General features: G+C 47.9%; 1 protein-coding gene across 1 annotated transcript; it reads right to left on the bottom strand.

Annotated features, from left to right (window-relative positions):
* Nucleotides 1-1,575: 1,575 nt before the first annotated feature.
* LOC119431709 (uncharacterized) lies at nucleotides 1,576-17,133 on the bottom strand. The gene is made up of 2 exons (XM_049658001.1): nucleotides 16,996-17,133; nucleotides 1,576-2,706 (listed from the first exon to the last, which is right to left on the bottom strand). Exons 1-2 carry the CDS (start codon nucleotides 17,131-17,133, stop codon nucleotides 1,576-1,578), a joined length of 1,269 nt encoding a protein of 422 aa, XP_049513958.1.
* Between the last annotated feature and the right edge of the window lie 646 nt (nucleotides 17,134-17,779).

The raw sequence follows: 17,779 nt of genomic DNA, 5'->3' as shown, positions 1-17,779 counted from the left end.
TTGCAATTTAGTTTCATCATTGCTTTTGGCTATGAGTACAGTGTGCCCTTCGTACATTGCGGCAGGTAGGTAACCTACCTCCCAGGCTTCACGGTACACCTGAAGTAATAATGGGGACAAGAGGGAACGAAAACACTGATAAAATTCGGCAGTAAGGCCATCCGGGCCAGGCGTCTTGCCTTTCGCTAATGAATCTATGCATGCGGTTATCTCATTAATATCAATGTCATCATTTGTATAATCATAATCTTCCTGATTTAACTGAGGCAGCAGGGATACAAATTTAGTGGCAGACACACATGTATCCAATGGCTTATGGCTTCGAAATAATTTTTGGTAATGTTCAAAAAACGCTTGAGTTATAAGGGTCGGCTCATTAACAACGATTCCACCATAGTCTATTTCTAGGATTTGTTTAGACAGCGCATGTCGGCGCTCATCTCCTAGGGACCTACTGCATGGCTGTTGTTCTAGAAAACGCTGCGCTCGCGCACGCACTAGTGCACCTCTGTATTTTTCTGCGTACAAAACCTGTAACTGCGCCTTGGTGTTATGAATATCATCAATATATTCACCCGGATGTAGACATTCAAGTTCATGTAATTCCTTCAGAAGTCTATACAATTCTTTGTAGTTATTCTTTTGTTCAAAGGCCAATATTGATGATTCTTCGATAGCTATCATTTTAATTTCCTGTTTGATTAATTCCCAAACAGCAAAAAGAGGCAAGTCCTTGCAACATGACAGATGAGCTATAAGCTCAGTAACACGCTTTAGGAAGCAATCGCGCGAAAGGAGTTGGTTATTAAATTTCCACAACTCCCAGCACATACGCCGGCTTTGGTATCGACGGCTACCAAAAGATGCTGAGACTAGGCAATGGTCACTGAAGAACACAGGGTGCACAGTGTAACCATGAATAAGTGATAGGGCGCTAAGCGAAACGTAAATTCGATCAAGCCTTGCATGCGAGATACCTTGGAAATGCGTGTAGCGACACCCTGCTTTTTCATGTTCCCCAATGTCCACAAGCTGATAATCACACATCAGGCGTTGCAACACATCACTACTTGGATCACGTCTCAGCCTCAATGACGCACGATCTTGCACATTACATACACAATTGAAGTCCCCAAAAAGGACCAATGCACGATCAGTAGACAAATGATGTTCTAGAGATAAAAAGAAACTCTCTCGTTCACGTAGCTTGTTCGGGGCATAAACACACACAAATCTAAAGCTAATACCACTGATATCAATATCACACCATATTAGGTGCCCTTCCCTATCTGTAAACAAATGCAGCACATCACATTGTAAATGTCTTCTAACGAATAACATACAACCAGCAGAAACTCCTATTGCATGGCTTACACAAACATTATAGTCAGATAGAAATGGAGTTAGAGCTACTTCTGTGTTTTCATCGGATTCAATCTTTGTTTCTTGGATAGCAGCAATATCTAATTTCCTATTGCGTAGCAAACGAAGGAGTTGAACTTGCCGTCGCTTACTGCGTAAGCCACGGACATTTAAAGTACCAAAGTGGAAGGGAAGAGCGCCCGCCATGATTACCTATGTTGGTGCAGCGTTCACACGCTGCTCTAGGGGTGCATCACTCCCGTCTTGAGGAGGTGATGCACTGGCGACCTTTTGCTGCACTTCAACACAAGAGACATCTGTGGGTGCAGGCGTTCCTCGGAGCGGTTTTGTCAACGACACTTTGGGAACCCGGGCCTCCTTTCCCACGGACGATGGGTTGTCAGCTCGCGCTGGACGCTTCTTAGTAGCCTCACACATCAATCCAGATTCCACTGATGGCGGGCGGTCTTGAACTGGTGGCAATTCTGCCCATGACATAGTTGGTTCGTCGTCAGGCAACTTAGTATCCTCCACAGCGGCAGGCTTCGGGCTAAGGCTATCGTCAGCCGATGAAGGCTTTGTCTCTTCCTGTCGATGAGCTTCAGCGGGTGTTTCACCGGTCGCATCCACAACCTCGCTCACATCCATTAGATGATCGGTGATGGTCTCATCCTCAGCTGGTCTGTTTCCACGAAGCTTGTCAGCGTAGGTTCCGATGCATGCATCTGCAATGTGACCGTAGCGGTGACAGTTGCTGCAGCGTGGTGTCCTACATTGTCGCCGGATATGCCCGACTCTGTTGCACCGTAGGCAAAGTGGTGGTCGGCCAGGAACCAAGATGAGGCACTGGTGTCCGTATATGCTCAATAGGTGAGGCAGATTACTGGCAGAGGCTCCGTCCTTCAGTGTAAACGCCACGCCGCGATTAGTCATTTGCCAGCCCTCCATGCCGTCACACCGCCACATTTCTCTCGTGATAGACTGCACTGTTCCATAAGGTTCTAGCGCTTCAACAATCCGTCTCTGTTCGAGGTGTGGGGGAAGCCAAAGAAGCTTCATCTTGATATTTTTGCATTCTGGGTCTATGACAAGGCACTTGAGGCCCTTCACCAGCAGCTCGCCTTTGTCGACAAGTTTCTGTTTCGCGATGCTATTAACGCATGTTACTAGCCACAAATGGCTCATCTGGTACTGTCCAGCACCGAGGATATCAGCTGCATTCAGAACTGAAAGGAGTGCATCGCGAAAGTCCGGGGCCCGATATGGCCGCCCTGCCAGGTCAGCATGCAGGAAAACTGAGTTGAGAACGGTATTGCCAGTAGGTAGACGAGGGAGAACGACCTTCTAATTACCGGAATCAGTAGTTGACGGGGGGTGGAATCCTCGGCCAAGGGCCGATGCGCTGTTTCCAGCAGAGCTCATCGCAGACGTGGCCGTTCGAACCGGCTTCTTCTTCTTCTCCCACAGCGCCACGCTTCCAAGGGGTTCATTCGTGCAAACCATATGATTCCGTTCAAGCGCCCTCGGCGAACGGAAGCACCTAGAAACGCGGTATGCGCGAGCGGCGCAGCGTGGCGCCAGCGGTCAAACGCTGTATCTACTAGCAAATGGAGTGTTGCCGCCCGACCAGGCCCGACGATAGACTAGCCGGTTAAGCGCCCCGATTCGCGATGCGAATTTCCTTTTCTTTACCTCGAATGGTACATCTTGCTCAGCCGCTCGTGTACGCGAAGATCCAGCAGCATAATAGCGACATATGCGCCCTATAAATTCCCGTATACACGTCATTTGCTTGCGAGATCTTGGCCGCCTTGGCATGTTTACTTCGGAGACCACGCAGACACGCCTCGAGTTTGGCTTCACTGCGATCTTATTTTACGCGCAAATTACTCTCTATAAACGCACGCTTGAACGAAAACAACTGTTCTTGCTTGCAAAGATGAATTTAGTCCCTGAGTTGGTCGTTAAAGAAAGATGCAAGTGGATTTCAGTTGGCATGCACGGATGATTATGTTCCATCGAAAATGGCCTTGTCTCGCTCAATATTTTCACGTTTGCGCGATTTCTTGGAAACTGGGATGTTATAAGCGAAATGTGGTACAATTATTGATAATTTTTATAAATCACTGTGTTGCCGTGTACTGTAAAGTGTCAAAGTACTGAAAGTTGGGCGAGTTGGTAGCTATTCCTCTTGAAACTGCAGCACGCATACGTGCGTAATTTCCCTCCAAAAATAAACTGAGTTGCGAGACAGCGCCTGTCTGTCACCTTCGCCTTATTGTCCTCGTTTCTTGTGTGCGCGCTTCAGTTTCAAGATGAATGTAAAGTGTCGCTTCAATAAATGTCACGAGGAAACATAATTAGTTTCGAGCTCGTCGCTCATAACAAACAAGCATACACACTAAGACAGGGGCAAGAACCATGTCAAGCTGCTACTTAGCAGCTATTTGTTTTTGTCCTCGCATTTGTTATGTGCAGATGCTGTAATGAATGCCCAATAAATTGATTGATTGATTGAATTGAGTGAATTTCAATTCGTTTCGAACAAAAAGAAGACAATATAGTTGACAAGAATAAAGAAACAGGTTCGGTTGAAGGAACATAAATAAACAGAACACATTTGACGAGAACAACGAAGAAGGCTGATGGTGCATTTAAAATAATAATGAGAACATTAGAATTCTTATTTCCTTCGCTTGCCCAGTTTCAGTGGGGATAACAAAGGGACAAAAATTAAGTGCTCAAGTTGATAGGTTCTCGCCCCGTACATTGCAAAGCAGTAGCACGGGGAATCAACAATGCAGACAAAATTGCTGCAGCCGTCATGTTATGGTAAGGCGCATGAAGCAAAGGTAGAAATACCGATTTCGACGCAGCGCATACACAAAAGAGAAACAATAACTGCGCACAACCGAGAGAAAGCATGAGTGAAGAAGAAAGAATAAAAGATTTTAAGCAACATTCGTGTAAAGCAAGGAAAGGATACACACTAAGCCGATTAACACACTTAAAACTACTATAGCCACTGTACTTAATATTTAGCACGAAGGGGTGTCACTGAACACAATGCACATCCCCTTTCATGGTTCTCACGTCATCCTGCAAAGTTTCAGGTGCTTTTTTTTCTCTCTCTCTCTTGTGGATGCTCGCTCTTCTTTTTTGCACGATTTGTAGCCAGTCGTACAGCCAGTCACAAAACAGTGACCTTGACGGCGGCTCACCCCTAAGCACTTGTCAGCACCGCACGAAACATAACTTCGCACAAGAATTTCCAACAAAAAGCGGGAGAAACTCGTGAAACAATTCGTATCGGGCGCTCAGCTCGACGTATAAATAGGGTGCCTCGATGCCAGCGCCGCCGTTCAGGGTGGTGCCATCCTTTGACCGCCCCCGCGCCGTCGCTTTCTCGCTGCGACGCCATCTTTATTCACAGCGAGCGGTTGCGATTGCTTGGTGCCGGTGATTAGTTCGAGACACAGTGCGCGCGGATGCTTCGCTGACGCTTCTACTTGCTGGACAGTGTTCAGCCGCATGAATGACAAGCCCGTCAAGTGCATCGAGTCGACATGACGGGCTGTTGGGTTCCCAAGTGCACCGGATCGACGCGTAAAGGGCTTCGTTGTTTACGCTTCCCCGGGACCCAGAGCGAAGGAAGAGCAGTGTTGCCAGGTTTGGCTATATATAGCCAAATTGGGCTACAGGGAAAAAAAATTTTGGCGTCGACTTGGACGAGTTGGCTATGTGGCTATATTTGGGCTACCGAAAATCGGCGACTTGGCTTTATTTGGGCTATAGTTGGCGCCATAATCCACGCTCCAGAGGTGGCTCTGATCGAGTAGAAAGGAATCTCGAAGGATATGTTTCAGCTGGCTGAGCCGGCCGGCGTGGCTGTGCGTGTGTGTGTGTGTGTGCGCGAAATGGGGACCCCCATTCCATCCCCTTTTCTCTCTGCACCGTTGTCTGAGCCGGTGGCTTTGATCTTTCATGCGCTTAAACTTACACCTCGCTTGACCGTTATGCACCCGATCCCCGGGCATCGGGATGAACCTGGGAGTAGTGGGTTTTTCACAGTACACTGTACTAAACTGGCTATGCTCAGGAAGGGAGAGCAATAACATAGGGTCGGGGCCGTCGGGCGATCGTGGCACCGACATAAAGAAGGGAAGCACGGGTGGATGACACGCCCCAGTGTGTTCATGGCCATCTCTTAATTCTGGATGAAGTATCGCGCCGGGCACAGCTTTCGACCTACTCCACGTATCTCGCGCGAAGCTTTACTGCCATTTTCCTTCTCCTGCTAGGTGAATTTTTGTTTGCGCTTACATTAGAGATTCATTTCGATAGGTTGGACGTAAGATCGGATCCTCTTTAAAGAGGAGAAACCGAACATGGGGAAGTGGGCCAATATGCGAAAACGTATAAAAAGAATGGGAGCAAGACCCCGAACCAAAGGTGGGTTCTAGTGCTTTTACTTCTAGATAGTTTGCCCGTAACGTCACGAATGCAGATACTCATTCTGATAATATCGAAATATGTTTGCCACCATGACATCAGTGCACCACGTCACATGAACTTCATCCACCGTGTTAGCTCAGCCTAATTGTGAGGTGCCGCGCTGCTGGCTCGAGGACGCGGGTTTGATTCCCAGCCAAGGCAGCCGTATGTCCATCAAGGCGAAATGCAGGAACACCCGTGTACTTAGATTTACGTTAAAGAACCCGAGGCGGCCAAAATTAATCCAGATCCCTCACTGCGTCATGCCTCCCAATCATATCGTGGTTTTGGCACGTAAAACCCCAGAAATTTTGTAGAGTTTTAGAATATGGGCTTTAAAAGTTTTGGGGCCCCTCAAAAAATAGCGTCGAAGCCACTGCGCATGCGCAAGACGCATACTGTGTTTCGATTTTGCGTCGGGCACGCTATTTCATCGATTTAGTGGGAGCGCGATAAGCTTTTGTCAACAAACATGGCGGCGCCCATCGAAGCGACGGCTCTAACCTAGCACCAAACTGGGCTCGATTGGTGGTAACGCGTGAAGTTCGTAAGCTAGGAGAAGTGATTGCGGTTATCGCTTTCTCTCAAGTTGCATGTGTAATGAAGGTTGATTCCTTAGACGCCGCTGATTCCGAATTAATGGCTCGTAGGCCTAACACGGACTTGGCTGGGTGAAGGTACGCAAGTTGGTTACTCAAAGCTATACGCAACAAGTTGCTTGCTGCTATTAGAATCAGTTATAAATTGTAATTAAACACGAAAATCTAAATTACTCTTCTCATCATAAAATGGTACATTTTGTTTTAATATTTAGGCCCCAACGCTAACACCGACAAAGCTCTTTGGGTCCCCAAACTTTGGGGGCCCCTATTCTAAAACTTTACTTGCACATCAACATGGTTTGCTTTTTGACAGTAACCGGTTTTCACAGCATAACCACTGTTATCAATTTATTGTTTACCTTTGCTCTTTGTGCGCCGTCGCGTCTTTTAACATTTCGAGCGAGTTACGTTGGCGACGTGCTCGTTGCCGAAAACGACTGCGCGATTCTTAGACTGATGTGCCGTTTTGAGTAGTAATCTTCTAAAGCTTCGTTTACCCCGATTCAGAAAGCGAGTAGCATCTGTTGTTTGACACTTCATTTTAACGCATGTTCTTGTCGTGCTAGAGACCTAAGATGGCGGCCAGGTTGATATAAATGGACAGTATATAGAGCATATACAAGACCCGGGCCAAGCTAATTGAAAAAAAAAACAGAGAACAAGATAGCACGATGAGACAAATAGCAGCAGATATCAAAGCGCGAAGAACTTGTTTTAGCTCATAAAAAAAGAAGCCGTGAGCACTTCGCAGATCGCTGAACAGCTGAACATCTACGCCGTAGGCAGAGACGACGTGGGAGATCGATGATGCTAAACATTATTTTGCGTTCACAACACCTAAAAAGCAGTGTTCGTAGTTAATATTACTGTAAATAACTAAAAATAATAACGTAGACCTATCTGTCATAAAATAAAAGCACTGATTTCGCCCTCTGCAGCGATTTGTTGAAACTTAAGAGCTTCCGGGCCCAACCAAAAAGTGTTCTGTGCAAGCTTGATGTCGCTGTTGGCGATGTCATGGGCCGACCAAAACGGTGGCACGGACATTTTGTTACGACGGGTTGTGTAACAAATGATTGCCGCAGTCGAATGTGAAAAGGTATACACAAATCAAACTGCAAATAAAAATGGCTATATTTGGCTACGATTTTTTTTTTCACTTTTTGTGTTTGGCTACATTTGGGCTACAGCTTCTCTAGCTTTTGGCTACACCGCATCGTCGGACCTGGCAACACTGAAAGAGATGGCAAGCCCAAGTAAAGCGGTATCACTGGAAGGCAACGGATAGCTCCTACATTTGCGAGGTGTCAAGAAAGTTTAGACTATCGCACCGTGATTTTCATTTAAATAAGAAAGTATTCTCTGATCCTCGCTCACGTACCTACGTTCGCTCACGAACTAAGCACTACACCGATGCTGTCTACTCAGCCTATGGTTTGCGAGTGCGCGTCGCATAGGCTTTTGCCGTTTTGATCGGCGCAGTCTATGCGAGTACTACCCTTATTTTAAGGACTGACGCAAATGCTTCGCCGCGAAATAGACCTACATTAGCTACAAATCGTCATGTAAACCACCTATTTTACTTTTTCACGGGAAGCACACATCCTGTGTCTCTTGTTTCTTTTTTTTTCCTCAGTTTTTTTTTTCGCTACTGGTTATATGGGACTAAAGAACGCAGTGCTTCTTCTGGGGAGAGCGGCTGTTGTGTACGTGGCAAGCGAAGCATTTTGATTTTCTCTGATTTCTCAGCAGATATCTTGCGGATCTCAGGTTGTTACGTAATATAGCTGATTATTTAGACGAATATATTTGTAGCGTGGTGCTCGTAAGCCGATGGTCATTCGTGCTCATTCTCGATCGTAGTGGGTACTGTGACGGTCTTTAAATGCCTGTGCACGGTATGCCCAGGTGTAGTAGAGTTAAGGGGCATCATGGGACCAAAATGTGTGGGCGCTTTCTGGCCTGGTGTCTGTTGTAGCCTGTGCATTTCTTCGAAAAGTGTAATAGGTAATACAGCATTACTTCTGCGAAAATTTATTTTTAAGCACTGTAATGGGTTCTCTGTATTTACAAGGCAACTTTTCATATCACTAATCACATTTGTTGTTTTACTTGTTCTTAGAAACACGTTGAAGAGGACCAGTACGAGGGAAATCGACAGGATGGGCGCCGTCTGTTAAAGTCAACAGCCCTACATCATCATGGACTATATTTTCGAAGTGAAAAACATTGCTAATCTGTATTTGACTGTCTTAGTTTCATTTAAGGTTTTTCTACGCGATCTGTATGCAGTGTTTGTTTATTTTTTCAATGTAGTTATCAGTGTTCTAATGGTTATTTATAGAATGTTCTGTACTCGCCATCGATGTGTTTGGCAGATGCGACGTATTCGATGGTAGCTGATGTATTCTGGCTGGATATCTTGATTAATATTACCCTCGGTTGCGTTTTCTTGTTTGTATTCTTGTTTTTGATTTATATTGTGTGTAATAAGGTTGATGTACTCACTTGAAACCCCCCCTCCCATGTAATGAATAAATTAACAAAAACTCTCCCTATCCCGAATTGTGTGTGTCGAGCCTACCTTGAGAATTTTTTTATCTCGTCTTTCAACATAACCTTCAGGCGCCACAAAGTACATATATTTTTTAATGTTTCATGATTGACTCGTGATTTACTGACCATGATCTGCACATCTTTATAACCAATAGCCGTTAACTCGTCGAAGGTCGAAGACGTAAATGTATGGCGCCGGGAAGATGCCCAAGTCGCCTAATTGAATCACATTTAATATGCCTTGTGTATGTTTGAAATACGAACTATTTTTTTGCGCTTCGATGCTTGGTATATAAGGTTTGCGACCCCCTGCGTGTAGAAGTTTTTCTTTTTCGCTGTTGTATTTTGGTTTACACCTCACGCCTCCTTTACCGTAGCCAGCCATGCACTCGCGCATGGCGGTTAGTTTCCCTTGCGTTGCGCGTGCTCTTCGCGTTCGTTGCAATTATTTGACGATATCTACGCGCAATTTTGCTTTTTTTGCCCACAAAACTGTGTGCTGACAGGATTAGGCTGGTGTAAAAATAACTGCGATGGAAAAATAAGGTTTAGTTAGTGCTGTAGAGAAAAATGTAACGTAACTTGTCTGTGTCAATATGGCGTAGTACACACAAGAAACCAAACGATGCACAAAATGCATTTACTTAGTAATGTCTAGTACAGTCAATCATGAAAGAGATATTGTAGCGAGACTGCTGGTGGATTTGGGACTCAGAAAATCGAGTGTGAGCAACTTGACGTGCATGGTCGGCACGTGCAATGGTCTCTTGAGCATATTCAGTGGGTGGGCACCGAGAAGAAGGCACCAGGGTGTCCATAGGCAATGTAGGGTTGCGACCGTATAAGAGGAAGAACGGCGAATAGCCAGCGGTCTCATGCCTGGAAGTGTTGTACGCGAATGTCACAAACGGTAGTGCAACGTCCCAGTCATGGTGGTCGGCAGACACATACATGGCCAACATGTCAGTAAGGGTGCGGTTCAGGCGTTCTGTCAAGCCATTCGTCTGTGGATGGTAGGCTGTAGTCAGTTTATGTTGCGTCGCGCAGGATCTTAGAATGTCATCGATCACCCTGGACAGGAACTGTCTCCCACGGTCAGTGAGCATTTGCCGAGGAGCTCCGTGCTGGAGTATGACGTTATGCAGCAAGAAGTCTGCAACGTCGGTGGCACAGCTAGTGGGAAGTGCACGCGTAATGGCAAACCGCGTCGCATAATCTGTGGCAACGGCGATCCACTTGTTCCCAGAGGTGGATAGAGGAAACGGACCAAGTAAATCGAGACCGACGCGGTGAAAAGGCTCGTAAGGAATGTCCAGAGGCTGAAGATGTCCTGCAGGCGGCAGAGTCAACTTTTTTCGGCGCTGACAAAGGCCGCATGAGCCCACGTAACGGCGCACTGAGGGGGACATCCCAGGCCAATAGAAACGGCGGCGCGCGCGGTCGTATCTGCGTGACACGCCAAGATGTCCCGCCGTTGGTGCGTCGTGGAGCTGCTCCAGGACAGTGGAACGGAGGTGAGCCGGGATGACTAACAACAGGTCAGGACCGTCAGGGAGTAAACTGCGACGATATAACATGTCGTTTTGGAGTACAAAGAGGCGGAGGGAAGGGTCAGGAGCGTGGGAGTGCAATTTGTCGATGATCTTGCGTAGAGACTCGTCAAGGCGTTGTTCGGCAGCGATGTTGAAGAGTTGAGAGATGGAAAGAACACACGGGCTGTAGTCGCTCAGGGCAGCGTCTGGTGGATCTACTGGGTATCTGGAGAGGCAGTCGGCATCCTGGTGCAAGCGGCCAGACTTGTAAACGACGGTATACGAGTATTCTTGAAGTTGCAGTGCCCATCGACCAAGGCGACCAGTGGGATCTTTGAGAGAGGACAGCCAGCATAGAGCATGGTGGTCAGTAATAACGGTGAAGGGTCGGCCGTAGAGGTAAGGGCGAAACTTGGCGATGGCCCAAACTAGAGCGAGACACTCTCGCTCTGTGATAGAATAGTTTTGCTCAGCCGAGGAAAGAAGGCGAGAGGCATAAGCAATAACCCAGTCCTGACCATGCTGACGTTGGGCTAGAACTGCGCCGATTCCATGGCCACTGGCGTCGGTACGGACTTCTGTGGGCGCAGATTCGTCGAAGTGAGCCAACACTGGTGGTGATGTCAGTATTCCTATCAGCTGTGAGAAGGCGGACGCTTGTGCAGGACCCCAAGAAAAGGTCGCGTCTTTCTTAAGCAGGCAGGTGAGGGGCCGTGCTAGTGCTGCAAAATCTTTCACAAACCGCCGAAAATAAGAACACAGGCCGAAAAAGGAACGGACGTCCTGAGTAGAGCGAAGTGTCGGAAAGTTGGCAACGGCGCTAACTTTGGCAGGGTCAGGCCGTATACCTGTAGCATCGACAAAATGGCCAAGTACTGTGATCTCGCGGCGACCGAAGCGGCATTTGGCAGAGTTAAGTTGAAGACCTGCATTGCGAAGGATGCGCAGAATAGCCGAGAGTCTACTTAGATGACTGGAGAACGTAGGCGAGAAAATGACTACGTCATCGAGATAGCACAGGCAAGTAGACCACTTGAAAACACGAAGAAGGGAGTCCATCATTCTTTCGAATGTTGCGGGGGCATTGCACAAGCCAAATGGCATAACTTTGAACTGGTAGAGCCCATCGGGTGTTATAAAGGCGGTCTTCTCCCTGTCTTTTTCGTCAACGGCGATTTCCCAATAGCCGGACCGAAGGTCTATAGAAGAAAAGTACTGTGCGCCATGCAAAGAGTCGAGGGCGTCGTCAATTCGCAGCAGAGGGTACACGTCCTTTTTAGTAATCTTGTTTAGGTGGCGATAGTCGACGCAGAACCGCCAGGTGTTGTCTTTTTTTCTGACAAGCACCACAGGGGACGCCCAAGGACTCGTAGATGGTCCGATGATGTCCTTTGTAAGCATTTTCTCGACTTCGGTTTGAATTACGCGCCGTTCAGTCGCAGACACTCTGTAAGGACGCCTATGAATGGGACTGGCGTTGCCGGTGTCAATGCGATGAGTCACAACTTTTGTCTGGCTGAGATGGGGCGAAGCAAAATCGAAAATGTCGCTGTAAGCGGCTAGCAAACGACGAAGGTCGTCAGACTGAGCAGCCGAAAGGTCGGGGGCGATCATGGCGTCAAAATGTGCATCAAATGAAGTACTAGTGTCAGGGCTTCCAGAAGACAGGGGCGCATCCATAGTAAGGGCCACAGTGTCGTGTGCGTCTAAAGGTGCTATATGTCCCAGCGTGATACCTTCGGGAAGAAACTGTGGAGTCCGTCCAAAGTTCAGAATAGGGATACATGCCCGGTTCGCAGAAACAGTCACAACAGAGTGAGGGAGGGCTACCTGCCTTGTTAAAAGAGCGTCTAGGGAAGGAGAGATGACGTAGTCACCGTCACAAATGGCGGAATCAGAGGTCAGTGTGACATACGTCGCGGCGGCTGGTCGAAGGCGAACAAACTCGGCGACACATAAACACGGCTGTGACTCGGTGGGGAGATCGGGTACAAAAGGAAGTTCCAACTGGAGAAGGCCAGAAGAGCAGTCGATGAGGGCAGAATGGGTACTCAGGAAGTCGTGGCCGAGGATGACTTCATGTGGACACTGCTGCAGAACGGCGAATAGAACTGAGGTCTGGTGACTGGCGAAGCTCACACGCGCAGTGCACATCCCAACGACGCAAGATGTGCCGCCGTCGGCTACACGAACGACAGGCGACGCCGCGGGCGTCAGAACCTTGCGGAGACGACGAGAAAGGCGAGCGCTCATAACCGATAATTGCGCCCCCGTGTCTATGAGCGCCGAAACAGGCACGCCGTCCACTTCTATGTCCAAAAGGTTTTGTCGGGTGGTCAGGGTCAACAGAGGATTTCCGGGTCGGTTGGTCAATGCAGCATCACCTCCGGGAGCTGCACCGGTCAGTTTTCCGAAGAGGGACGGCGGGTTTATGGCGACGGTGAGCGACGGGCAATCGGTGAGCGAGAACGCCGGTTCTGTGGGGACGGCGAGCGGCGATCGTAGTGTGGAGTCGGAGCAGCAACATCACAGTGCGGCAGGTCATTGCGGGCATGAAAATGCGAGAACCGGCTGTCTTCTGGGCGGTAAGCGTACGCGGGACGAGGAGACGAAATCTGACGATAACGACAATGGCGGGAAATATGACCAACTCCATTGCAATTAAAGCATATGGGCTTGTCGTCATGTGTGCGCCACTGGTTTGGGTCGCGGTATCGGAGGTAGGTCAATTGTGGGCGGGGAGGTCGAAAGAAATTGCCGACCGTAGGGCTACTTACAGAACAGATCGGACGGATGCCTGCGTTCGCCAGCTCTTCGCGTACGACAGCTTGAATCAGAGATACTGCCGGGCGGGACTCGTCGTAAGAACGTATCGGGGGAACCGACGGAGACGCAGCCTCAATCTCACGCCGGACAAGACGAAGCAAGTTTTCGGTACCAGGCGGCTGGACGTCTTCACACGATGAGCTAGCGGCGGTATTAGAGAGCCGAACGAATTGTTGTGAGACACGACGGCTCTTTGCTTCTTCAAAGCGTCGGCACTCTCTTATAATGTCGTCGACCGTCGAGCAGTCCTTGTACACGAGTAAATTAAAGGCGTCGTCTGCGATGCCTTTAAGAATGTGGCTGACCTTGTCAGCTTCGAGCATCTTGTCATCGACCCGCCGACAGAGTGCTAATACATCTTGAATGTACACAATGTACGGTTCAGTCGATGTTTGGGCCCGGCACGAAAGTTCCTTCTTGGCGGCTCGCTGGCGGCCAAGTGGCTTCCCAAAGAGTTCCTGCAGTTTTTGCTTGCAAGTGTCCCAACTGGTCAATTCCTCCTCGTGTGTTCGGAACCAAACACGGGCCGTTCCCTCGAGGTAATAAATGATGTTCGCCAACATTAGAGTCGGGTCCCAACGGTTGCTCTTGCTGGCGCATTCGTATTCGATTAGCCAGTCTTCAACGTCCTTGTTGTCAGTGCCCGAGAAGGCGCCAGGGTCCCGGAGTTGAGTCAGGACAATCGGTGCTGTGGTAGCCGAAGCTGAAGCAGCGGGCCTCTCAGTCGACATGGTCGAAGAGCCCACGAGGTTTCCGCTTCGGAGTTCGGTGATGTGCTGGTGATGTACCCCGCACCTCCACCAAGATGTTACGGGGAGATTTACAGAAAAGGGGCTTTATTCACACTATGTACAAGAAGACTAAATGTTGGCCAACAACAACAAAGATGGCGAACCACAGTTTCACCTCTTCCTCGTCTCTTCGGCTCTATGCTTCAGCATCTTCTTTGTCTGCCGGACAACTGGCTCATACCAGCAGTCTCGCTACAATCCACCAGCAGTCTCGCTACAACAGCCACCACAGGACCACCCACTTTGTCCCTGGATCGCTCGTTCTCCTGTGGTCCCCAGCACGACGCGTTGGCTTATCCGAAAAACTGCTCTTCCAGTACACCGGTCCATATCGCGTGTGCCGCCAAGTGACTGATGTCACTTATGAAATCGCTCCACTGCTGCCTTCGTCATCCTCTGCTCCTCTCCGCAAGGACATTGTGCACGTTGTCCGTCTGAAGCCCTATCGTGCCCCGGACACCCCTTAATACCTTGTGTGCTAGTTTTTTTGTTTTTTTTTGTTTTTGTTTTTCATGTATCCTTCGTTCACCTGCACCGAGTCGGTGCTTTCGCCGCCGGAGGGTAGTGTTATGAGCCAGTTGTCCGGCAGACAAAGAAGATGCTGAAGCATAGAGCCGAAGAGACGAGGAAGAGGTGAAACTGTGGTTCGCCATCTTTGTTGTTGTTGGCCAACATTTAGTCTTCTTGTACATAGTGTGAATAAACCCCCTTTTCTGTAAATCTCCCCGTAACAATATGTACATGAAAAATTACATGTACTGCATGTGTGGCCCCTGAAGGTTATGTGGAAAGACGAGATAAAAAAAAATCGCAAGGTAGGCTCGACACACACAATTCGGGATAGATTGAGTTTTTTTTTTATTTATTCATTACATGAGGGGGGGGGTTCAAGTGAGTAAATCAACCTTATTACACACAATATAAATCGAAAACAAGAATACAAACAAGAAAACGCAACCGCGGGTAATATTAATCAAGATATCCAGCCAGAATACATCAGCTACCATCGAATACGTCACATCAGCCAAACACATCGATGGCGAGTACAGAACATTTCATAAATAACCATTAGAACGCTGATGTTATCTACATTGAAAAAATAATCAACACTGCATATATATCGCGTACAAAAACCGTAAATGAAACTAAGACAGTCAAATACAGATTAGCAATGTTTTTCACTTCGATAATAGTCCATGATGATGTAGAGAGATGCAACAGACGTTTTTCCTGCAGTGGACTCAAACATGCTGATGGCGACAATAGCGTACGGTGTGGTGTAACCTGCAAAGCAAGTCACCTTACGGCAAGTTGACGCCAGCCAGTCTTACTGCCATAACCATCATCTGAATCATCAGGCTCGTTTAGCCAGCGCAGGTAGATTCGCAGTCGCATGACGATAAAACGGGACATCAATTTTTGCATCACGTTTGGGTGGTCAGTGCACTCACTAGGTGGTAGAGAAACCGATCGCTCGATAAGACTCGTAAAAGTCTTCATTGGGTAACTCAAACGACAAATGTCCTCTTCCTCTGAAAATTTCTTGAATAGACTTTCTCAGGAAGAAACAAAGTGCAGTACTGTACCGCTCACATATACCAGATTTCTGGAGCCTTGCTTGTACTCCTTGAGCTGCACGAGAGCATGCTCATCAGCAGTCAGGGTTTGTATGCAGCTAGAGCAGGGCTTGTTTGCGGAGATGAAGGGCTTCACCAAATAGCCTGCCAAGTGGGCAACGATGTCACTTTCTACTGGAGACAATGGCTCGACCTCTGCGCAGTCATCTGCGTCCAAGGGATCTTGGAATTCTGCCCTCACGTCTTGTATCTCTCTAGAAAAGAAGTCCACCAAGTTGTTACTGTCGTCGGCTTCATAACCTGAGTTTTTAGGGACCTTGAGGAGCTGGCTAACTGATACGATTTTGAGTGCATTTTTCACATCATATGCACGGGGCACGGAAGAGATCATTCGAATGACGGAAAACAAGTTTTCGAGGCAATCTTGAGCCAGCCTTCCTGTCACGAAGAATGTATAACCACGTTTCTTGAGCAGAATATCATGCAGTTGAAGCACGACAGCAGTGGACATTACCACCCCAGCCTGGCATGGCTTCCACACCTTTTTGATGCCAATGCCTAAGCTCTCAACGACTTCAACAGCGAGTTTCAGCGTTGAAATGGCCTCTTCATATCTAATTTTATTTAACAAACTCAGAGAAACAACATGGTGCCGCGCAGTCCTGATTGTGTACCCCCACTTGAAAATTGTTTCAAAAAACCAGGCTGTTGTTCCAGCTTCGGGTGGGAGCTCCTTCCTTTCCACAAGGTACCTGATAGCTGCAGGTGCTTCACGGAAGAGCTGAACTGCCACCCCTACTTTCATCTTTGTGAAGTGGCCGTTCGAAACATGGAGGGTACTTAGATTGGGAGCCACTTTTAACTGCTCCGCGTCTAACTTTAGCACTGCTTTAACGTACTCAATCGACACAACTCTGCTTGGTAAATTGTACTTGGCCACAATTTCGTCACTGACTTGCATCGGATCTTTCCGTACGAGGTGCCCTCTGACATTTTTTAGAACGTGTGAAGGATCTGCCATAAAGAACAGCGACATAGCATTGTCACATGGATTGGGAACAGCGCACGTAGTGACAGAATAGCGGGAACTTGACAAGTTCAGGCTTCGCCACATTGCACGGTTGGAACTCCCCATGTCGCATGTCACGCAAAGCACGCGCAATGAAATATCTGCACAAAGCCTAAATAAATGGAAAACAAAGTCTCTTGACTTCTCTCCATTCACAAAACCGCCCATGAAGTGATAAGCGATTACCTGCTTCCAGCGCTTGTTTAGGCCACCAACCATGAAGACCAGTACGTGGTTTGCTGCTTGGTCAGTTTCAGGGAGCGTCGTCTTGCCAAGAAAGCCATCACCACTTCTGTCTAGCTCGACACCCTTACGAATCTCCATTTCGTCGAGGAATAAAACGCAATCTTTTTCGATGTCAGACACCGCAGCCACTTTTACTTTCATCATGCTTATGATCTCAGTTAAGACACCGGGCTTAAATGACAGGTGCTATAATCGTCTGCAAAGCGTTCTGCGTGACAAAAGAGGGTTGCCTTGTTCTAAGAGCAAGTCATATCCAGCAGAGCCGCAGGTAAACTTGAGCTGCAACGCTTTCTTTATAGTTTCAGCACTCCATGTGCTGCCTTTTCGGCTTTTTCTTTCCAAGGCAGCCTTCTGATCCTCGTTCAAAAACTTTAGGTTTTTGGTCAGCGTAGCAAGGCTTTTTTCCAGCCGCTTTGTCTTTCTGGTAGTTGTCTTCAACTTGTTTTTCGCTGACAATAAGCTTTCATGCAATTCAGTGTTTTTCTTTTTCATGTCTTGCAGAGCCTTTCGTAGCTCACATGCCGAAAGCGAGACGTCTTCAGTGCACTCACGCTCAACTGCAGTTTCTTCCAAAGAGGAGATGCTATCTCGACTCACTTCTGCGGTGTCGTCAAGGTCAACTTCTTGAGCAATACTTGAGGAAGGGCTGTTTTCCGTACCAGCAAGTACACATGCGGCAGGCCGCCTCGCAGGAGGTCTTCTTCACTTAGGCCGAGCTGACATA

The sequence above is a fragment of the Dermacentor silvarum genome, chromosome 10 (assembly GCF_013339745.2).
Source record: "Dermacentor silvarum isolate Dsil-2018 chromosome 10, BIME_Dsil_1.4, whole genome shotgun sequence".
In the NCBI taxonomy this organism is placed as follows: domain Eukaryota; kingdom Metazoa; phylum Arthropoda; class Arachnida; order Ixodida; family Ixodidae; genus Dermacentor; species Dermacentor silvarum.
The sequence above is the reverse complement of the archived record's forward strand: the minus strand, read 5'-3'. Positions and strand labels throughout refer to the sequence as shown.